The sequence below is a fragment of the Vipera ursinii genome (assembly GCF_947247035.1).
Source record: "Vipera ursinii genome assembly, chromosome: 11".
NCBI lineage: Eukaryota > Metazoa > Chordata > Lepidosauria > Squamata > Viperidae > Vipera > Vipera ursinii.
The window spans coordinates 15,956,705-15,979,865 of NC_139524.1; the positions used below are offsets into that span (position 1 = coordinate 15,956,705).

The window sequence follows — 23,161 nt, forward strand, 5'->3', positions numbered from 1 at the left end:
CAGAGAGACAGCGAAGCCGGTTGCCAAGTTTAAAGCAAAGAGATGATGCTAGCAGAATTGTGAAGCTTTGCATTTTTTGCTGTCTTCTAGGGCTTGTGCCAGCAGCTGGAAGCTTTCCAGGGGGAGAAAAGATTTTTGGGGGGGCGTGGGCGGGGCCAGGAGAGAGCACCAAGCCGACAGTGTGATCTCTCTGTCTCTGTTTCGCTCTCTCGCTCTCTCTGTGGCTGCTGCTCTGCTACAGCTGTTGCTGGAGGGGTGGCTGACTGTAGCCACCTCCCTGCACTGCTGCTAGCTAAGCACGGCTCGCCTCTCTCGCTGCTGAAGAGAGACGTTCCTTGGGCTGGCTGGTGGCGACAGCCCCTCCTGCATGCAGCCTAGACTCCCATGGGCAGGTTTGCTCTCCACCTCTCTCCTCTAAACGAAGATGTGGTTGTGTTGCATGGCCGAGTGACGTCTATGGCACACGGTAAGCATCAGCAGCTTGATCACATGCTGGCCCAGTCAGTAGTGCAGACGGGATAGGAAGAAGGTGGAAGGTAGAAGCAGCTCTGTTTACAGGCCATATGGTACTTTTGCTCCGGCTGGATGTGAGACGTCGCTGCCTGCAGAAGCGTCCCCCGGTCGGGCTGGGTGGGGAGCTCCCCGACACCTGTGTGGGTCTGTGTGGCTTTCATTCTCCCCCTTTCCTGTTTGAGCAGAGTTTCCAGACTCCGAGGGAACAGGGGCCGCAAGCAGGATGCTCTTCCCCGCTTCTGTCCAGGAGTCTCCGCGTGGTCTGCCCGACACCAGCGACCTGTGCCTTGGATTGCAGTCCCTCAGCCTGCCAGGGTGGGATAGGCCGTGGAGCACCCAGGATGCAGACGCTGCAGCCCAGTCAAGCACGCAGTCTGGTAAGGGAATCTGCTGACGCACAGCAACAGTTGCTGGATTGCCTTCTGCAGCTCTGTCATCAGTAGCCAGTCTTGGTGAAAAAGAGCAGATCCCTAGCACCTTCCTTCCTACCTTCCTTCCTCCTTCCCTCCCTCCCTCCCTTCCTTCCTTCCCCACCCATACCAAGTCATAACTTTTTAAGTTTGAAGCAGTACAGAGAAAATATTGGTGTGTGTATATATATATATATATATATATATATATATATATATATATATATATATATATATATATATATATATATATATATATATATATATATATATATATATATATATATATATATGGAGTTTTTTCCCAAACACATTTTTAGTGACACATCTGCAGGCACATGGGTTGGTATGCAGACTGGGTTGTAACAGAGATGATGGAAAGGAGTTGGCGTTTGTTTATCTGCTCCTTAACTCCCAAATGATCCCAGGCTAATTTAGACCAGTTACCCCTGATGTAAGAGTGGTTCCGTGTGTTCAGACTGGAGATATTTTCAGTTGCTTACGAGATGCTCCAGAGCCAAACATTCAAGAGATGTGACAGTGTTTCTTAGATCTGGGGTTAGGACTCTTCTTTTTGTGAGCTGTTTATTATTATTATTGTTTTATGTACTTGTACTTTTCATCTTAGAGAAGATTGTGCTCGGTTTTTCCTTAAACTTAAGCTGTCCCTAAAATATGGGAAGCTTGCACCTGTTCCATCCAGGGTTGACTTCCCACATTTGCTAATGCGATGCTCCAGGAAGATGAGCAGCCTCCCGCAAGCTCAGATTGGCCAAAAGAGAGCACTCCACAAAGGACAGTGACGAGGCACCTATTGTGGGGAAGGCATTAAAACTGGATTTTCCAGGATCAGTGATAAAAAGGTTTGAAACCTATAGAATTGTGGCAGGACCTCCCCGCATATATAGTGGTAGGATTTTTAGAGGAGTGGCCAGGCCATTACAAGTCTTGATGGTGTCCACATAAAAAAATTCAAGTAGGTTTTGCATGACTTCAGAGGAGGTAAGTAAAAAGGCCCACTTGTTTGCCTCCTAGGATACTGAAGTTCCTCGGTGTCCATCCGTTGTAACTGGACTAAGAACCGGCTGTTTTATGCTGCCATTTTTACCAGGCTATCTAGAATTGTAGCTATAAGCAACTCAAAAGCCAGCGAGGCAAAACCACACCTAGTTGTACTCCCTCGTTGCCATTGCTGGCATTAGCAGTCTGCAATTGGCAAATTGAACTGCAGCCTTTCATCAGATAGCTTCAGTTTGTGACCGGTGATGCTCTAAATGACCCTGGCTGTCTAGAGAAGGCCTTATCAAGGGCTGTGCCTGGCCATTCTTGGTACCTTTTGGTTGTTTCAGAAGTCTGGACCTCCTGGTTGTAACCTTTAACTCCTGGTCTTGCGGTAGGGTCTGCTGGTCGCAGGCTGGCTCTTTCTGCAGACATTTTGAGGTGAGGCAAAGCGGGAATTTGCCAACCGTAGGAATGTGTACAACAATAGAGGTGTTGCTTTTTGAGAGGCCCTGCGGAAAAAGTCAGTGGTGTTTGGTCAGTTAGCAGGCTCAAAATGGGGGCTTCTCCCTGCCCTTAACACCCTGTCCCGTGTGGGTCAAAGAGTTTTTACAGTAGGGATTGGAAAAACAGCTCCTAAACAGCATACAGAAGGTTCGGAAGAAGAGGAAGAATTCCAAACTCTCTCTGGGAGGTTCAAAATAATTTTCTCAGATTTCTTGTCAACCGTCATTTGGGCCCAAATTATAAAAGCACATAGCTTTGGTGCCGGGTGAGCAGGACTCCAATTTATCAAATTGTCATTTTGTCTTTGAAGAGAACTGCCCTGACATCAAATGGACAAATTCCACAGCTCCAGCTGCTGGAAAATTAAATTTCATTTACTGGTCTAAAGGCATTCATTGTCTGAGACTGTATTCCAGAGGCATAATTGCGTTGCAGAAACATTTGAATGTTCTCTTTCTATTCCTTTGGCGTTTGAATTGTATTCTTCCAGCACCATGGCGTGATCTGTATAGTGACCCCGATACTAAATATACTTCCGTGTGAAGAATTATTAGGCACAGTGAATTAATCCTTCACCGTCCCATTTTTAGCTCAACCCAAGACTAACATTCTACTTGGTTTAAGAGAAACTAGATAGAGTACTGGCTTCAGAGTAGCTCCAGATTTCTATGTCATGCTCTTTAAAAACCATACAGGGTCCGTGGCAAACTCGGAGTCTGAGTTTGTATTTGTTCATCCAACTTTATGCTGCATCGTAAGACTGCAGCTTTCATAGAAAACTCACCCTGATGAGAAAAAAGTGGGTCTAAGACATGAAAAGTGCCTGAACAGGATCTGGGAACAAGAGAAATTAAATTCCGAATCCAAGAATTACACTAGCGTGCCAGTTTCTAACCCTGCGTAGATCCCTGTTTACTCTTTTCTCCAGCCCCACCCCCTGTACAATGACTTTGCAACGTCGTTGGAGGGGATGCAGATGCAATATTTAGGGGGAACTATCTTCCATGGGGAAGAGAGGCTGAACCAGGCTCAGGAGCAAATGCTCAGAGGAAAGAAAGGGGGGGGGGTTCCTCCTGTGCATTGTTGGGCAAAGGGAGACTTCTCCTTCGAGAAGGAGACAAAAGCCAGGGATGCTGTGTCTGGAGTTAGGTTTCAGCAGGCAGCTCCCTGGCTGGGTTTTGATGCAGCAGCTGGCAGAGTGTCTGGCACAAGAACTGCAGCGCTGCCTGGCTTTGTCGAGATCCCAGCCTGTGGGGTTGGGACGGGCGACCCTGCCAAGGAGGAAGCAGCATCCTTGGTCTCTCTCTCAGCACTTGGGAAGCTTCTACAATGACTCAGCTGTACCAAGCCTAAGGGAGTTGGCTGGGAAGTGCAAAAAGTTTGCAACGGGGCTAAAAATACGATTGCTGATTTGCACTCTCCGAGCACCGGGGTTTGACTTCGGATGTGCTTGGAATCCAGACTGGCTGTTGCGACTCTTCTAGATCCGAATGCCTCTCTTGGGTGGGGCTAGCAGGGATTTAAAAACGGAGCTCGGGGGTGGGGGGGTGTTAAAATCGGGGCGTGCAGACTTGCTGTTTCTCTTGAAGCACTGAAGGCTAGTCGGAGGACCCTGGTAGATACCCTGTGGCAGCCTGGCCAAGAGCCCCTTCCCCTTTACGCTCTGCGGAAAAGTTGCCCAAAGCAGGCAGCCTGGCAGTCCATCTGCCACGGGAGGCTGTAACCTGGAGAGCAGTTTGCAGATGTCACCAATTTTCTTTGCCGCTGGCTGCAGAAGGTCAAAGGTGGAGACTGATGGAGCAGATAAGAGCCCCCCCTCCACCCTTTGGTCTAGTATGAAGGCACCTGGCTATAAGCCGGGAGACTGTGAGTTCTAGTTCAGCCTTAGGCATGAAGCGAGCTGGGTGACTTTGGGCCAGTCCCTCCCTCTCAGCCAAACCCACCTCCGAGGGTTGTTTTGGGAAAAATAGGAGGAAGAAGCATTAGATAGATACCTTAGCCCTCTTGAGTTACTTATTTTTAAAAAAGGCAGGATACAAATGAACAATATCATCTCCTGGTTTTACTGCATTGGAAATAACGTCAGGTTTGGCTGTTCTTATTTTAGTTCGGCCATCCACTTCCCAGTTCAAAGATTTCTTAAGGATACTGCAAACAGTTGTTCCCAATTTTGTGTTTCCAGTCTGTCTCCTCTGCCCCACGGCAATCTCACATCCAGCCAGAAATGTTTAGGCTGAGAAATAATTTCAGATGGAACAACTCCTTTAGGTTAGCGTCAACATATCATAGATGTGTAAAAGCAGATGCTCTTTTGGGGGGTATATGTTTTTATGGTTCTACATAGGTAATCCTTGTCTCCTGATTCAGTTTGGGCTGGAATTTGGGTCTCTGAGTGGTTGCAGTTGTGTGGTTGCAGTCACGTGACCCGATTACTTTTATTTTCACTGCGGTTGTTAAGCAAATCATGAAGTGACTCCTGATTATGCTGCTGTGACCTTACTTGATAAAAGCTGGGATGGCCGCAAATGGTGACCCGGGGACACAACATCCACCATAAATATATGCCGGTTGCCAAGTGCTCAAATTTTGATCACATGACTGTCGGGATACTGCAAGTCGTAAGAGTAAGGACCTCATAAGTCATATTTTCAGTACCATTTTCAAATGGTTGCTAGATTATAAGTCAAGAACTACCTGCAGTCGATATGTTTATCTCTATGTCTTATCTATATATCCATCTATCTATCTCATCTATCTAGTTCTATCTATCTCTATTACCTCCATCCATACTCTCTCCCATCCATCCATCCATCCATCCATCGTATCAACTATCTATCTATCTATCTATCATCTATCTATCTATCTATCTATCTATCTATCTATCTATCTGGCACAGGCTTATTTTTAAAACAAAAAAACTTAGACTGATAAAGAGCAATTCTCGTCTCTCAAAATGATTATTTTTAACTTACTTGATTCAGACCTCTTTATGCTGCCTTTTCAAAGCCACATTTCTCCCAAAGTGACTTGTGGTGAAGACAAAAACAATTTTGAGTGCTCCTACGCTTAAAATTATCCTTTGCTTTCTAGTAAGGGGAAAGCCCCTTTTGGGCAGTCTGTTGTTTGGAGTGCAGGGCTCTCGCAAAGGGTCTGGGGAGGTTAATCGTTATCAGCGGGGATCCCTTTAAGTTCGTTACTGGGTTTAAGAGACTTAGAAAAACCTGTGCAGTTCTGCGAATTCTGAATTTCTGCCGTTGGCTACCCTACATTTTCCGTGTTTTTTTTCTTCCTTTGTACTGCCAGATTTATTCCACGGAGGAGAGCTGAGTCACGAGTGTTAATATCTGTTGGCCTTGGGAGTGGCAGATAGACAAAGCAACAGAAATAAATCGGGAGATAAAAGACCTGCTTAATTTTATTCCTAGCAGAGGCTATTCCACAGAGTGAGCCTAACGTCTTTGGAAAATTTCCGTTAAGAGGATTCTTTTGTGTTTCTAGGCAGGTTTGTTCTGAAGATGCCCTGACTGATATTTTAAAGATTGATTTAAAGGGTCTTCCTAAAGCACTGGCTGCTAAGGCTGAACTCCTGATTCATCTTTGTTTGCTTTGTGTGGCTGGTCTTGGATGATATGGAATTGTTTGCTTTCTGCACGGTGAAGTAATTTTTGCCGAATTAATTGTAAACTGCACTTGCCCTTTGAAGGAAAAAGAAAAAAAAAACTTTCTTAGGGCGCCTTTAGAGTGGAGACTGAAGGAATGAAAAGGTGATTTCAACGCTGTTGGAGTTTGCTGTGTTGACAGGGGGGATATACGTCAGCTTTCAAGAGCTACCTATCTTAACTCCGGTAGAAAGTTCTTTTTTTAACCTGTCTGGATTCATTTAGCTCTTCTGTGGCTGTGCATTTGTGCTACAGGTGCTTGAGAATTACTTGACTGCTTGGAGAACCTTTGATTTCAAAGTGGCTGAATGCAATAAGAAGAATCAGGAAAGACTGTTTCCCTAGGATCAAACTCTTCGGTTTGTACACCTAAAAGAACGGTATTAAGCGATCACCTGCTCAAACAAATAAGCTGCTTGTTTTAGAGCTGCTGTGTTGGGCACTGGCATCCTAGCAATCCTCCCCTGAAGTCTACACAACACAACTTGGAAAGATGTAGAATGTAGCTGGTGCTTCAGAATTGAAAGAATTTTGGGGAAACAAATTTGAATTCTTGGTATCTTTTTGCATTAGGATGGACCCACATAATACACAAACCACGGTTACAGGAAAGAAATAGCCACATTTGTATTGGAAAAGATCTGAGTAATTTTAATCTGGAATGAGGTAGGGGGTTTGCCAGAAAGCAGAGTTAGACTGCTCTTTAATTTTCCCCCCTTCCAAAGGTTTAGATGCAAGTTTTAAATCTTCTGATTGCATTAGATTGCTTTTTTATTACCTTGTGGTTTTAAGACACAAGTTCTTTTTGCAGACTTTACCTTATTATTATTTTGTTATTGCTAAATGTCCTAGAAACGTAACGTCAGGGCACTGTAAAATGTTACTGTACAACTAACATAATGATGAGTTTCTGTTCCTAAAACTTAATTTGTCTTTTACCTTTTTCAATATTTGGGTGTATTTTGCTTTCTTTCGCAACTGGCAGTTGCGAATTAATTCAACAAAAAATATTAATTTACAGACAACATACCTTTTCAGTAAGAAATTAATGGGCTCGTATGTTAGTTCTGGTGCTCAAAATGAAGTGGTTGTGTGCTATAACAACTCCCTTGGGGCAAAAGTTTGCAGATTAATTGTATTCTGAAGATTCGCCGGTTTCAGGAGAACAGCAGAAATGGAGGCTACAGATTTATAATTTAAAAAAACCCTCTAAAAGCTATAATAATAATAATAAAGTTGAAAGGGACCTTAGAGGTCATCTAGTCCAACCCACTGCTCAGGCAGTAAACCCTATACCATTTCAGACAAATGGCTGTCCAGTCTCTTCTTAAAAACTTCCAGTGTTGGAGCATTCACAGCTTCTGGAGGCAGGTTGTTCCACTGGTTAATTATTCTAACCATCAGGAAGTTTCTCCTTAGTTCCTGGTTGCTTCTCTCCTTGATTTGTTTCCATTCATTGCTTCTTGTCCTGCCTTCAGGTGCTTTGCAGAATAGCTTGACTCCCTCTTCTTTGGGGCAGCCCCTGAGATAGTGGAACATGGCTATCCTGTCACCCCTCGTCCTTCTCTTCATTAAACTAGACATCCCCAATTCCTGCAACCCTTCCTTATATGTTTTAGCCTCCAGTCCCCCGATCATCTTTGTTGCCCTTCTCTGTACCCTTTCTAGAGTCTCAACATCTTTTTTACATCGTGGTGACCATAACTGGATGCAGTATTCCAAGAGTGGCCTTACCAAGGCATTGTAAAGTGGTATTAGTACTTCACGTGATCTTGATTCTAGCCCTCTGTTAATGCAGCCTAGCACTGTGTTGGCTATTTTGGCAGCTGCAGCACACGGCTGGCTCCTATTGAAGTGAGTAAGTTTAAGTAAAGTTGGGAGTGTTCCTTCCTATATTTGAGCGAACATTCGACCATCCTGAGCTCTGATCAGACAATTTTAAAATGTTGACAGTCTTACCTCACAGGCGTTTCTCCCCCCCCCCCCAAAAAAGTGTGTTTTTTCCTTGAGGAAGAAGACAATTTTGCTTCTCATCCAAGAGGCTTCATCAGTTCTGGCAGGAGGGTGAAGGGCGATGGAAGGGTTAGTTCTGATAAGATGGGGAGGTTGCAAGGATCCCATTTATTTGCAGTCATCTGGTTGTTAACACTCGCCCTAAGAGTGAGACCACTTGAGGATTTATCTGTGTCCTCAGGGGTCACCTGTATCAGAATGCAAAGGGAGATGGTGGAAACTTTTTGGAACTGTGTTGTAGACACAAGGACTGTGTTGTGGACAGGAGATGGGTGGTATCCCTCCCCCTCTGTTGAGAGAAGGCTGCTCAATGTTAAGGCTTCTTTTACTACTCTTTCAAACCAAGGGTCCTCCTCTCTGTTCATACCCAGAATGCAGACTATCCTTGTCTTTCAAAATGCAGATGGACTGCTCAATCTTGTCCTGATTGTGCTGCCTCTTTGTGAAGTGGTTGTTTTGTTTCCCCCGCACAGATCTGCCCATGTCTCATTGCATTATATTGTGTACATTCATTGCATTGTATTGTGTACATTCATTGCATTGTATTGTACATAAAACTGTGACCTGGATGACTGAGAATCTCCACAGACATTTAGTCTATATTAATTCATATGCTTAACATTTATCCTTATTCAGCAAACCGAGTCAAATTGTTATTTATTTCTACAACACAACAAATCCTAAGATTAGATTAGTATGTGATCTAGGTTTTGGGTTGTTGTTGGATTGTTTTTTTATTTTTGGTTCCTCTTGGCTTTTATGTTAAAAAATAAAATAAAATAACCCATAAGTAGCCAGAAGAGCTTTCTAAATGTGGGTCAAGATCGCAGCCCTTTGTTGTTGTCTGTTTGCCAACCTTACTGGAATATAGTTTCCTTTCATTAACTCTTCCAACTTAACTGGTAGTTGAAAATCAGTAACCTAGTTTCCTGAAAACTAGAACCAGGGCATGCAAAAAAACAACAAAAAAAGGGGGGGGAGTGATGTACGCTTCCCCTTTTCCAAACAGAGAAATTCCTGGATGTACAGATAATCCTTGATTTACGACCCCAGTTGAATCCAAAATTTCTGTGGATAAGCCAGACGTTTTTTAAATGAGCTTTGCAACCTTTTTGCCACATTGGTTAAGTCAACCACTGCAGTTGTTAAATTAGTAACATGGTTGTTAAGTGAATCTGGCTTCCCCATTGACTTTGCTTGTCAGAAGGTCACAAAAGGGAATCATGTGACACACACACACACACACGATGCTACAACTGTCATAAATACATGCCAGTTACCAAAAGTCCTAGTTTTGAACACATGTCCACGAGGATGCTGCAAAGGTCGTGTGAAAAACATACGTCATTTTTTTTTCACTGTCGTAACTTCAAACATTCACTGTTGTAAGTCGAGGACATATAGCTCACAGTCTAATTACTTGGCGTCACGCTTCTCCTAGCTGTATCCCTTGGATGGTCTCCTTATAGAAGAACTATATAAGCACCAAAGACCCCTCATAGAAGCACTCCTGCCTTGAGCAAGGGGTTGGACTAGATGATCTCCAAGGCCCCTTCCAGCTCAGTGCATCTACTTCCCCATGAATGTAGCCTGCAGGTTTTGGCTAACAAGAGGGTGTACCCCTTCCTAGCTTAGATCTCGAAGCACAACAGCCTGTTTCATTAACATCTAAAAATAAACAAAGTGCTAATATATCAGTTGCACAGTAACTCGTCTCAGAAGACTTACCCCAAAGCCCTCTCGGCGCTGGGCGTTCTAGCAATCTTTGCAAGTCTCCTGGGGTCCCATCTGTTTACAGCGAGACACGGTTGGCTCTATCTGACCTCCATACCTGAAAGGAAATATTTATTTTATTTATTTTGAACGTTATTCCCTGGGGTCAGTTGAGCTTTGTTTGCTACGGTGATCTTAGGAGACTTCAGAAATTGGCAGTCTTGAAATAGGGGCAGTCCTCGGCTTGAATTTTTTTGTTGCTCAGCGAAATGTTTGCTAAGTGAGTTTTGCCTCGTTTTACGACCTTTCTTGCCACCGTTGTTAAGGGAATCGCTGCTTTTGTTAAGCTGGTCAACGTGGTTGTTCATTGAGCCTGGCTTTCCCCCGTTGACTTTGCTTGTCAGGAAGTCGCAAAAGGGTGATCACATGACCCCGGGAACATTGCAACCGTCGTAAATGTGAGTCAGTTGCCAGTTGTCTGAATTTTGATCACGAGATTCCTGCAAGGGTCATAACTGTGAAAAGTGGTCCTAAATCACGTTTTTCAGTGCCATTGTAACTTCCCTAAAGTCGAAGACTGCCTGTACTGGAAATTAACTCTCATAGCATCAGGCAAGAAGAGTCACAGTTGACCCCCTTAATCCATTATTTGATTCCCGAATTGCCTTGTTTATTCCACGTTCTGAGATAACTCAGGAATTGTACAAACAGCCCCTCGAGTCTGCTCGGATCATCTTATCTGTTGTCAGCCAAGATCAAGTTCTTAAGCTGGATGTTTATGAAGATGGTCACAAGTACGAGAAACACCAGTCTGAAATCATGAGGGCTAGAAACTGTCCTTTTAAAGATGAAATTTAAACCCTTTGACTCTATAGATTAGTGTGATGTCTCCTCTCTCCTTTAGCCCAACATAGTGCAAGGATTATTTGTGCATTACTTTTGCCTGGAAGCCTTTTTTGTCTCGATGCAACATGCCTGTGTCAACCTCTTTGTTAGAGAAACATGGACGGGTAATGCCAGTCTTTTTAGCAGTGAGTGTGTGTGTGTGTGTTTCAAACAAAGCTGCACAAGCTTCTGGCTGTGATGCACAGCCTTTAGTGTATGTCTGGTGATTGGTCCATGTGATTGTAGAAAAGACAGTGTTGTGTGTAGGAGGGAATGTGTGAGATTTCTTTTCCCCAAGAGTGGGCGGGCCGGCTGGAAAAGAGATTTTATCCCTCAGCTTCGAAAGATTTTCTAGCTGAAGTCGCATAATTCAGGATGGTGGCTTGTGAGTTGCAGCACTACAGGTGACTGCTGAAACCAGGGGTTTGCAGTAACTAGGTTTAGACTAACAAATGAGGAAATGTAGAATACCAATGTCAGGACAGACAGTGGATGGAGGTGCATTTAGATATCCTGGTGTTATCAAGACACACGTAGGTATTTCTCAACTTACGGCCACAATTGAGCCCAAAATTTCCATTGCTAAGCAAGGCAATTATAAAGTGAGTTCTGCCCCATTTTACAATATTTTTTGCTACGGTTGTTAAGCAAGTCACGCGGTCAGTAAGCGAACCTGGCTTCCCCATTGACTTGGCTTGTTGGAAGTCAGCTGGGAAGATTACAGACAGCGATCATGTGATCGTGGGACAGTGGAACCGTCATAAGTACACGTCAGTTGCCAAGTGTGTGAATTTTGATCATATAGCCATGGAGATGCTGCAACGGTCACAAGAATGAAAAATGGCCATCAATCACAGTTTTCAGTGTCATAACTTTGGCCATTAAACAGTCGTAAAGTCGAGGACTATCTATATATCCTTGTTTGCCTTTTTTTAGCACTTTCAGAACCGGCTTAAGAGGGCAGCTGCTGATTAAATTCAACCAGCCAAAATAGAGGCAAATTAAAGGCAAATGAAAGTCAGGTGGTTGTTTTTTTTTTTTTTAAATCTCTCCAAGAATGGTGATGGGCCTGTGAGTTTGTTTAGAGGCGAGTCACCCACATTGCTGACTGGGGAATTCTGGGAAAACACTGGTGTAAATTAATTTAAATATTGAAAGCTTGTCCTGCTTCCCACTACAGGTGGATGCAGAGCTGTAATCTTCCTTTTGATTTTTGCTTTTTTCGTGCCCAAAGAGAGCCGAGTTTGAAGGAAGATGCCTGGCGTCGTGTGCCTCTCTAGGAAAGTATTTGTTCACCACCTTTTCTGTCCTGCTTTGCAGTTCTCAACATGCTGAGCAATCCTTTTGGGAAGCCGTCGCTGGGCTTCCTGCCCCTCGATCCCATCGGCTCGGAGCTGAGCGAGAATCTTCCAACTCCGACCTTGAGGGCCTCCCGCTTGGAGAGCAGTCGATCCCTTCTGTATTCGCGTTCCAGCAGTCCCTCCGACTCCGACACTAGTGGATTTAGCTCTGGATCCGACCATCTTTCAGATCTGATCGTAAGAAGCCTCTCTCTCTCTTTCTCTTTCTCTCTTTCTCTCTCTCTCTCTCTCTCTCTCTCTCTCTCTCTCTCCCCCTCCCCCTCCCCCCTCTCTCAACACACACACACACACACACATAGTCTGCACAAAACCATGTGAGCCACATGCCACATTTTAAACTAATTGAAGGTTTAATTTAGTGGGAGTTTTAATTTTTGCAGTGCTATGAGGCTGGGCGTGTTGCCTTTCCAGTTTCTTTCCAAATGTGAATTTTTTCTTCTTCTCTTCACGGTGCCTCTGATGAACATCTTTTTGCAGTCAAGTCTCCGTATCTCACCACCTCTGCCATTCCTGCCTCTCGGAGGCATCACCAGAGATTCCTTGAATGGAGCAGGGTCTCACCTGGATCAAGAGCAGGCTACCTTGGCTGCCATCACCTCCTCCACCCCAGTCGCCTTGTCCAAGCAGTGGCCTGGGGCCTCTTCCTGGCCATCCTGGAACATCACGGACTCTCCAGAAGATCCCTTCAGCATAGAAAGAGAAGCCAGACTCCACAAGCAAGCCGCAGGTGAGCCGGGCCTGGGCTGCGTGGGGGTGACCAGGGAGGCGAGATAAGAATTCCACCACTGTCTCCACCTCCTAGATCAGGGCTCTCCCAACTTGGCCCTTTGATGACTTGTGGACTTCAACTCCCAGAATTCCTCAGCCAGGCACGCGTGCCTGGCTGAGGAATTCTGGGAGTTGAAGTCCACAAGTCATCAAAGGGCCAAGTTGGAAGACCCTTGTCCTAGATGAAACTTTTCTCTGGCTTTTGTCTTCAGCCGTGAATGAGGCAACCTGCACTTGGAGTGGGCAGCTGCCACCTCGGAACTACAAAAATCCTGTTTACTCCTGCAAGGTGTTTTTAGGAGGTGTTCCCTGGGACATCACAGAAGGTGAGTTCCTGACCGTTCCTGCACTCCTTTCTCTTTTTAAAGGCCCTGTTCAGGCGTGGTGCGGAAGACATGCAACCGTAGTCTTAAAACCTTTGTGCTCTGGCTTTGCAAGATGAGGCAGGGGCCCAAATGTTTCAAAGTGGCCAGGAGGCCTCATGGGGTTTAGCATTCTCACTATTGAGGTCTCATGCTACAGTATTGCAGGCTTGGCCATTTTTAAAAAAAATGGAAGGTGCTTTCATATTTTTACATTTAATTTTGCAGGAGGGTCACTGAAAACCCTCGTGAATTAAGGCCCTAAAGCTTCAGCTACACAGGAAGTCTGTTAAGGTCCAACAAAAGCCCATTTAGTGACGGCGATTGGGACCAGCAACTCCATCGCTAAGCAGCCCAGTCATAAAGTGAAAATCTTACAGTGCCAATTCCAGATAGGGTGGTGAAGCAAATCACCACAGCTCCTTCAGCACCATGTGATCGCAACTTGTGATTTCCTGCTGGCTTCCCCAGTGACTTGTTGGAAGCTGGCTGTGAAGGGTGCAGGAGAGGAACACTTGATTGTGGGACACTGCAGCCATCTTAAATGCATGCCAGCTGCCAAGTGTCTGAATCTGCGATCCAAGTGACACCACAACGGTCAGTTTCAAGGATCGGTCCTAAGACTCATCTTAGCCATCGTAACTTGGAATGGCTGCTGAACGAGGGATCATTAAGCAAGGACTTACCTGTATTAGCTCTCCGCCATTACTGGGGCAAGGGGGTAGAAGCGGCCTCCCCCTATCCTACCTCGCGTATTGTCGCTTTCCCTCTAACAAAGCCTCTCGTTCTCTGCAGCGGGTCTGATCAGCACCTTCCGTGTGTTTGGCTCGCTGAGAGTGGAGTGGCCTGGTAAGGATAGCAAGCATCCCCGCTGCCCTCCCAAAGGTAATATGCCTAAAGGTAATACAGACATGGTAGGAATTCTTTTTATCCATGCTTCCTATAGACCACTGAGGGCTCCTGGGCATGAATGCATGCTGGTGACGGACAGGGAGAGTGCCACAGGCTGGTGGCCTTCTTCTGGTGCACAGGTGCTTCCTTTCACCCTCCTCCCCACCTTGGCGAGGGAAAACTGCACACCTGGGGCTATTCAGGGCTGAGGACAGCAGGACCTTGGGGCAGGGGGAGGGACCCCAGGTGTCCCTTCACGTAATATGCACCAGGAGCATATTATCCTAGATGGGAAGGCACCTTGGAGGTCTCCTGATCCAGCTCCCAAGGAATATAGAACTGAGCTTGGAGAAAGAAGGAGAGGAGGATTCCGGAGGGTTGGGCTTATAGGGGGGAAAAACAAAACCTACCTAGCAGTTCGAAAGCACGTAAAAATGCAAGTAGAAAAATAGGGACCGCTACGGTGGGAAGGTAACAGCGTTCCGTGCGCCTTTGGCGTCTAGTCATGCCAGCCACATGACCACGGAGACGTCCTCGGACAAGCGCTGGCTCTTCAGCTTTGAAACGGAGATGAGCACCAACCCCTAGAGTCGGAAACGACTAGCACACACGTGCGGGTGAACCTTTACCTTTACCTTTTATGCCCCAAGAAAGAAGCGTGAAAAAGAAACTCAAGTGCCCTTGCCTTGATTTTGTTCAGTACAGCAATAACAATAGCACTTAAGACTTACATACCGCTTTACAGCCCTGTCTAAGCAGTTTACAGAGTCAGCCTGTTGTCCTCCCAACAATCTGGGTCCTCATTTTACTGACCTCAGAAGGATGGAAGGCTGAGTCGACCTGAAGCTGGTCTGGATCGAACACCTGGCAGCGGGCAGAATTGGCCCGCAATATCTCATTCTCATCACTGGGCCACTACGGTTCATGGTATAGAATGGAACAGAGAGAAAGAAACTCTTGGACAGGCTTTCAGGGTTCCATTTTTTTAGACGGCCATCAAGAATATTCCTGGAATCCTGCTTCTTGACCTGCCTGCATCAACCTGGAAAGCCTGTTCAGGTTTCTCTCTGTCCTGCCTCAACCCTGAACAAAGCCAAGGTGGGGTTATTGATGGCTTTCCCACGCTTCTCTCCATCACAAGGCTGTGTGATCTTTTCGGCAGCTCCCTTCTTGCTAGTTATACCTTCCTTCTACATTGCTTGAGAAAGCCTCCTGTTCAGAGCAGGAATCCCAGGGCCATTCCAGATTAAACAGCAGCCCAGTCTTGATTTGCAAACCTCCAGTGATGCATCCAGGACAGCTCCATTCGTAAATACCTCTGTTGGTCCAGAGGCTGGCTCCCCCTGTGGCTTCCTGTCCTATGCCTCAAGAGCTACAGAGAATAAATTGCACCGTCCTGCCTGGTGACAATATTTTATAGCATAGGCCAGTATTTCTCTACCTTGTCAGCATTAGAACTCAAGTCTCCTGGTTTCTACCCTGCTGCCTTTAACCGCTAGACCAGCGGTTCCCAGCCTTTTCTATCCCCTGCGCCCCTAGAACGCTTCTGATATCTATCGCACCCCTTGCAAAAGCTCGAAATAACGGCAACGAAGTATGCATATACACTATAATTTTGAAACTTCTAAAGCCAAGTTTTTCGCACCCCCTGGAATATCGTCTTGCGTGCCCAGGGGGTGCTAACAACCCTTGCACTAGACTAAGTAGAATATCTTTGTTAATAGTGTGCTTCCTCCAATTATCAGAGGTGGGGAATTGTTAACCGCATATTCCCAAAACAGTTGAACTGGTTGGCTCTCTCCGATCCAACAAAGCAATTATCCTTGAAAGAGAAAAGGTGTGTCCTGTAGACTTAGGTTCTTTCCCCCCCCCACCCCCCTTCTTACCGTAGGTTATGCCTACCTGGTGTTTGAATCTGAGAAGTCTGTACGTGCCTTGCTCCAAAACTGCTCCCGGGATATGCTGAGTCCCAGCGGCCTGAGCGAGTATTACTTCAAGATGTCTAGCCGTAGAATGAGATGCAAGGAGGTGAGTGAACAGTGTGACCTCCTCTAGGTGCAAATGAAACTAGCAGGTCATTGTAAAGATCAGAGGTTGCACACAGATGCGAGTTCTCATTTTGTGGCTGCCTCATTTAACAACCATTCATGGTTACAACAGTGATGGAAAAAGTAATTTTGGCGCTGGCAGAGGTCAAGTGAAGCATTCGCAGCGTTCAGGATTAGGTTTTGCAGCTCAAATGATGGACAAGGGAGGTGCTGGCTGGGGCATTCTGGGAATTGGAGTCCCAGAGTTAGCTGACGTTTGGTTTAAAGGGCGGCATAGCATTTGTATGGATGGCTGGAACCGTGCTAACCATTGTGCCTGCAGGTGCAGGTGATCCCATGGGTCTTGGCAGACAGCAACTTTGTGCGCAGCCCAACTCAGAGACTGGACCCTGGCAAAACAGTCTTCGTGGGAGCCCTTCACGGGATGTTGAATGCAGAGGCCTTGGCAGGAATCCTCAACGACCTGTTTGGGGGAGTTGTGTATGCAGGTATTGATACAGACAAGCACAAGTATCCCATTGGTAAGTAGAGCCAGTCCTTGGCTGTCGGTGCCTTCGGTGGGGATGGTATCTGGGGCTTTTGGGAAGCAGCGGCGTCCCCCCTAGGTAGTCGAGGGAAGAAGAGACTTAACTATCTTGGTTTCACAGTTCGACTGTGGTGAGTGTGGGTAGGAGAGTCGGGCTGTCTCGTGGTCATTTTAACTGAGCCGAGGCTGGATGAGCTTGCTAAGAACCGTGCTGGTGCAGTGGTTAGAATATAGTATTGCAGGCTAACTCTGCCCACTGCCAGGAGTTCGATCCTGACCAGCTCAAGGTTGACTCTGCCTTCCATCCTTCCGAGGTAGGTAAAATGAGGACCCAGATTGTTGGGGGCAACAAGCTGACACTACAAAACCGCTTAGTAGGGGCTGTAAAGCGCTATGAAGTGGTATATAAGTCTAAGGGCTATTGCTATTGCTATACTCTAGTTGATCTTTGCCAATTCTTGACAACAGGGCAGAATTAAAAAAGGATTTTCCTCCCTCAATACATTTTGCACTGGACGACTTGAATATTTTTAAAAATCTTTGTTTTCAGTTCAGTTTGACTTGGCACATTTTTTTTACCTATACATCTGTTATCTTCCTGAATTAATCCTTGGTTATTAAGAAGATCAAAATATATTTCAACGGGACCAAAAAAAGCCAGCTGAGAAGTGTGAAATTTTATTAATATTCAAGTTCCAATCTAAGTCTTAATCTGAGAGGTGCAATAAGGACATTTTGTGCAGAAATAAGCAACAGTTCAGTTCCGGAAAGAAACATTTTTCATACTGTCATCTGTCTAATCTGGGTTTAGACAGATATTGCTCAAAATTCACCCATTCCTTCTCCCGCCCCAGTAGGGCAGATCTTGTAATAAGTCATGTGCATGCTGACTCATAAAGCTCTGTTATTGATCTGGCGCTCAATCTTATTGTACTAAGAGCCTTGGTGGAGCAGTGGGCTGATGCCTCCTTAAGTAACACCAGCTGCCTGCAATTAGTGCAGGGTCGAGTCCCACCAGGCTCAAGGTTGACTCAGCCTTCCATCCTTCCGAGGTAGGTAAAATGAGGACCCAGATTGTTGGGGGCAATTAAGCTGACTTTGTAATAATGCCGCTGTGGTGTGTGTGAAAGCCCTAATAAGCAGGCATATACATAGAATGAAGGCTACTGCTAAGTTTGTAAAGCCGCCCTGAGTCTTCGGAGAAGGGCGGGATATAAATGTAATAAAAATAAAAATAAATAAATAAATACTAATAAGCTGGCTTTTTTTGCAGGATCTGGCCGTGTTACTTTTAACAACCAGCGTAGCTATCTGAAAGCAGTCAGTGCTGCGTTTGTGGAGATCAAAACAACAAAGTTTACAAAAAAGGTACTGAGCTTCCAATTCATAAGCTTTGCAGTGTGGAGACACTGAAACTTGTAGCATGGCAAAGAGAGTGTAAAGTCAGAGTAGAGATTCTGGTTGGAATAAAAGATTTATTGATTCAATTTCTATAGCCATCCACCTCAAAGGAGAGACTCTGGGTGTTGAAAAAAAACACAATTAAAAATAGTTACAACCTAGAACAAAATTAATGCAAGATGCACGGAGGCAGTGTATACTAAAACTGCCGGGCTTTCCAAGTACCAAGACTAACAAAGAGAGTCAGCAAAAAGAATAAAAACGCTGAAATTGTAGATTTTGGGAACTGAACATCAGAACTGTCTGCAAGTAAAGCCACAAAGGTTACTACTAAGCTGTATTTTCTTTCCCAGGATCCAGTCTGCAGAAATACCTGTCTTGAGTTACTGCTTGAGCAAAGCTATGAGTATAGGAGGCACCAAAGAGTAGTTTATTTTCCGTATAGTTAATGAAACAAATCTGGCAAACTAGGTTTAAGTGGTGTTAAAAACCCCTGCTGTCCGGTAATGGAATAACTACACGGAGGCAATCCAGAAACACTTTTAAAAACTGCAGCTAATCTCCACTTGTTAATGAAGATTTTGCTTACTGACAATTGTTGCTGAAACTTTGTAGAATGGTATCCCACTTGATGGGGGGCAGGTAGGTTTAGTATGAAACATTTTTAAAAAAAGGCCTTAATGTAAAAGGTGGAAAATGTTCTCCAAGCCTACAGGATGGGAGGAATGAAAAATCCCACCTATTTATGATACGGCCTTTCCTGTGTTACAGTGTTATTCTTCCCCCTTCAGACAACCCTTGGGTCGTTCCAAACATTAAGCCTTGCCCCTAACCATTAAAAGATTTTAAAACCATAGTTTCATGATAAAAATTTGGGGCTTTGGTTTATACTAACATTACCAAAACTATCTTAAATAATTTGATTACATTTTACAAAGCAAGCACATAAAAAATAACACAAAGAATAAAAAAAGAGAATAAAAAAGAGAATAGGAATAGAAGTGTGGGAAAAATATAAAGAAGAGAGAAACACAGATATATACAAAGAATGATTTCCAACTACTTCTTCCAAGGATATTTATTTTATTTATTAATTGAATTTCTATACCGCCCTTCTCCCGAGTGCTTGCTTTTGATCCTTAGTTTAAGACTATAATAAAATGTCCATTTTCCTCGAAAAAGGAGAATTTTTTGTTTAAAGTATTTACCTGGCAGGAGAGATACCATATAACACTCCAAAACTATAAATTCAAACCTTGATGGTTGATTTCACAGATCACAGCCTAAACCTGGCTTAGTGAGAACTCTTTTGACGTGTTTTCTGAGCCTGGATAGCCAATCAACGACACTAGGTTAATTCATTCTGGGCCAATGGAGGTTTTGTGTGTCATACTTGCATTCAGAGGGGCCAATGTCCTTTTCTCTGTGCAGGTTCAGATTGATCCATACCTGGAAGATGCCATGTGTCAAGTTTGCAGATCTCAGCCTGGTCCTTTCTTCTGTAGAGATCAGGTAATCGCCCTTATTTTCTTCCTGGGTCTGAAAATCCAGTGAAAGATGCACCTTTTTATTGTTTTTATACTACGGTATATTGCAAGAGTGTTGTATTAGGTAGGGTGTGACATGTATCCCCTTTCAGCATAAAAGCAGGACAGGGCCATTTCCTAAGTCTGTACAGAGTTCTTACATGCAAGTAGTCCTCAATTTATAATCGCTGCTCAAGGTTACACTGGAAAAAAAATAACTTACAACTTGGTCCTTGCACATACGACTGTTTGCAGCATCCTGGCGGTCACGTGATTGCAATCCGGGCGCTTGGCAACCAGCTCGCTTTTACGACGGTTGCTGGACTCCAGGGTCAAGTGATTGCCATTTGCAAACCTTCCCCGTGTCATGGGGAAGCCAGCAGGAAAACTTGCAAGTTGCATGATGCCTCTCTTAATGACCGCACCGCTTAATGATGAATTTTCCAGCCCCAACTGTGGTTATAACTTGAGGACTACCTACAGGGGTGTAGAGGTGGAGAAAGCAACTGCCTTCCCCTGCCCGTGCTTTCAAGAAACCCGGTGAGAAATGCCAAATCTAGTCAGCAAAAACTCAGACCAGCAAAGTTGGCTTCTTGCCATGTTAAGGAAAATTTGCAGTTTTGCAGCCTATGATAAGTCTAGTATAAGCTGAACTAGAAGAGCCACATAGAAGGAAGATAAAATAATCCATTTTTTTTATAATAAAGAAGAATATTTGTAGCTCAGGGTTGAGCTAAAACCTCCTGCCTAAAACCTCAGAAATCTACAGCTGGTCCCTGCTGACCCAATAGCCAGACTTTGGTATAAGGTGGCTTCAGACCTTCTCATGATCTTCTTGGTCCCACCTAGATGTGCTTCAAATACTTCTGTCGCTCTTGCTGGCACTGGAAACATTCCATGGAGATCCTACACCACCACCGTCCATTGATGCGTAACCAGAAGAATCGCGACGCCAGCTAGAGCTGTTGGCCGGGCAAAGCTCTTCCGTTGACTATAGGGAAGAGATGCCCACCGATCCTAGTTGGTGCCACACCCAGGCTGGGGGAAATGGCCGTCTGAAGGACTTAACGGGGAACCTTGCCTTCACGTTTGCACTTGCTGATCTTTCTTTGTTTCTGCACTAATGCACAATGAAGTTTTGTTTTGTTTTTTGTCGGGGGTTTGTTTGGGGGGGTTTTGAGAGGGGAGGGCCCCTCGAAACAATTCTGCAGTTCCCAGACTTTGGTTCCTTGGTTGCTGATGAGAAGCATCAAGGGACCATAGGTTGAGAAGGTATTGAATGCAGATGCCTTCAAATTTCTTATTTATCAAGGGCCCTTTTTTACATTTCTTGCAATACTGATGGTAGAATGCATAATAATGCAGTTCTCATTGGCTCCCCTTTGTTTGCAGCAGTTGCCATACAGTGCCTTTCCATTCGTTTAACCTCCCCCCCCCTCCCCTTCCCCATCTGAACGGAATAAACTGGATGTTCAGCTGGTGTTTTTTTACTGTAACAACAAGGAGACTTTGTTCTTCACTTGAAACCAAAATCATATTTCATATTTTATGCTCCAGGATTTTTACCAGTTCCTTTTTACACTCTTAAAATGGTTTTTAAGCCGTTTGAGACGAGATTTTTTTCTTTCCTGGCAGCTTTTAACATCCTTGCAACTTATTTCTGGGAGCTGTTAGTTTAAAAAAAAAAAAGAAAAAAGAAAAAAAAAAGGAGGGTGAAAAAAAATAAATCCCAGTTGTGAATGAATGGCAGTATTTACAACCCGAGAAAGGATAGGATATTTTGGATTTTGAAACTGGACCGGATAAATGGATCTTTGATCTGCTGTATATAGTTCGTTGCACTTAAAGTTGCACTTCAGGGGGGCTTGACGAAAGGTTTTTAATCACAAAAGTCACCAGACTTCAATTTTCTTTTTTATATCTGAGCGGAGGGAGGTAAGGGCTGCGCTGGGTCGGGCCAGCGAAGGTTTTACGAGGAGCCCTTTTCTGTTTTAAGAGGGACGGGAGGCCCCCTCGGGAGCAGCCCCACCGATTGTGCTGGGAGTTGAAGTTTTGATTTTGTTTTATTTTTTGGGTTTCTCCCCCCCCCCCCTGTCTCTTGGAAAGCTGTGTGCCAAAGAACGGATGTTCTAAGTTCTCCCCTTTTTTTTCCTGCTGAGCTCATGTTGCATATTCCAGCTGCTCTTTGTGGGGTTGTTGTGAAGCAGTATGTGAAGTCTCTACCTCATTGTAGCATATGCAGGCAAGTCTGCATTCTCCTACAGTTGTGTGGAGTAAGCTGTGATGTAGTTCTTGGCACATAATAAAACACGTTGCAGCAGAACCTCTGGCTGGTGGTGGTTCTTGCAGGACGGGGGGAGGGCGGGTTGAAAGAGACTGGGGAAACTCAAAAGGCTACCGTCTGTGTACAGATAATCCTCGACTTTACGACCACACTTGAGCCCAATATGTCTGCCTCTGAGACGGTTTTGTCCCATTTTGCAACCTTCCTTGCCACGGTTGTTAAGTGAATCACTGCGGTTGTTAAGCTAGTAACGTGGTGGCTTCCTCCTTGACTTGGCTTGTTTGAAGGTCGCAAAAGGCAACCATGTGACCTCCGGAACACGGCAACCGTCATAAATACGATTCAGTCAAACTCAGTCCAAGTGGCTGAATTTTGATCGCGTGGCCATGGGGATGCTGCAGCAGTTGTAAGTATGAAAAACGGTCGTAAGTCACCTTTTTTCAATGCTGTTGTAACTTCGGTCGCTAAACTGTTGTAAGTTGAGGACTACCTGTCTGTAGACCGCGAATGAGGAATTGGGAATGGAGGCTGGTTTTAAGGCCAAATCTCCAGAAAGGCCTGGCGTTTTCCAGGCTGTTCTTGGAGGTTTAAGGATGGGGAAGGAGGCAGGAGGCCTCCGATAAACAAAATGACGTCCATTCCCAGCCTTAAACACCCCCTACAGTCTCTTATCTCCCCACCAAATTTGGTCTGGAAAACAATAATATTTTGTGTGTCTGTGATGGGAGAGTGTCAGTTTGTGTGGTGGTTAAAGGCATGAGTTCCCAGTCCAGCTGGGTGACCTTGGGCCAGTCATGGCCCCTCAGCCCTAGGAACGAGGCATGGGTAAACCACTTCTAAAATGTTGCCAAGAAAACTTCAAGGACTTGTCCAGAAACCAAGAATGACTGGAAGACACACAAGTATGCATTCTTGTGTTCGCGTGTACATGCTCCTAAATTGCAGGGGGCTGGTGCCAACTGTGGGCAACACAACCTCAACATTGCAGGGAGCTGTGCGCATCTACCCTACCCACGTTGTCTAACCTGGATTTGTGTGGGGTGTGTGTGTGTGTGTGTGTGTGTGTGCCAGCCAGCCAGTGTTTCTCAACCATGGCCACTTTCAGATGTTTGGACTCTCAGAAATTTCCCAGTCAGCAATCTATGCTGGTCTATACTGGTCTATGAACAATAGAAGGAAACAAACATCTGGATTGGTGAATACACAGGCCCAAAGATTTCCAACTTGGTTTCTTGGAACACCATAAAAAATAGTAGGAGTTTACCGTCGTCCTTGCATTGCTGGTACTAACAAAA

General features: G+C 45.0%; 1 protein-coding gene across 1 annotated transcript; it reads left to right on the top strand.

The window, feature by feature from the left end:
- Window positions 1-323: 323 nt before the first annotated feature.
- On the top strand, window positions 324-20,726 carry CPEB1 (cytoplasmic polyadenylation element binding protein 1). Its single transcript, XM_083370983.1, has 11 exons — window positions 324-466; window positions 699-890; window positions 12,020-12,237; window positions 12,538-12,787; window positions 13,041-13,154; window positions 13,986-14,090; window positions 15,973-16,109; window positions 16,452-16,650; window positions 17,929-18,023; window positions 19,488-19,568; window positions 20,432-20,726. Exons 1-11 carry the CDS (start codon window positions 385-387, stop codon window positions 20,540-20,542), a joined length of 1,584 nt encoding a protein of 527 aa, XP_083227109.1. The 5' UTR covers window positions 324-384; the 3' UTR covers window positions 20,543-20,726.
- Window positions 20,727-23,161: the final 2,435 nt, after the last annotated feature.

Bases quoted from the DNA above. Each gene is read 5' to 3' on its own strand.
- CPEB1 (XM_083370983.1), top strand. From the start codon at position 385: ATGGGCAGGTTTGCTCTCCACCTCTCTCCTCTAAACGAAGATGTGGTT. The intron at 891-12,019 runs GTAAGGGAATCT...CCTGCTTTGCAG, and splicing joins CCAGTCAAGCACGCAGTCTG to TTCTCAACATGCTGAGCAAT. The intron at 12,238-12,537 runs GTAAGAAGCCTC...ATCTTTTTGCAG, and splicing joins ACCATCTTTCAGATCTGATC to TCAAGTCTCCGTATCTCACC.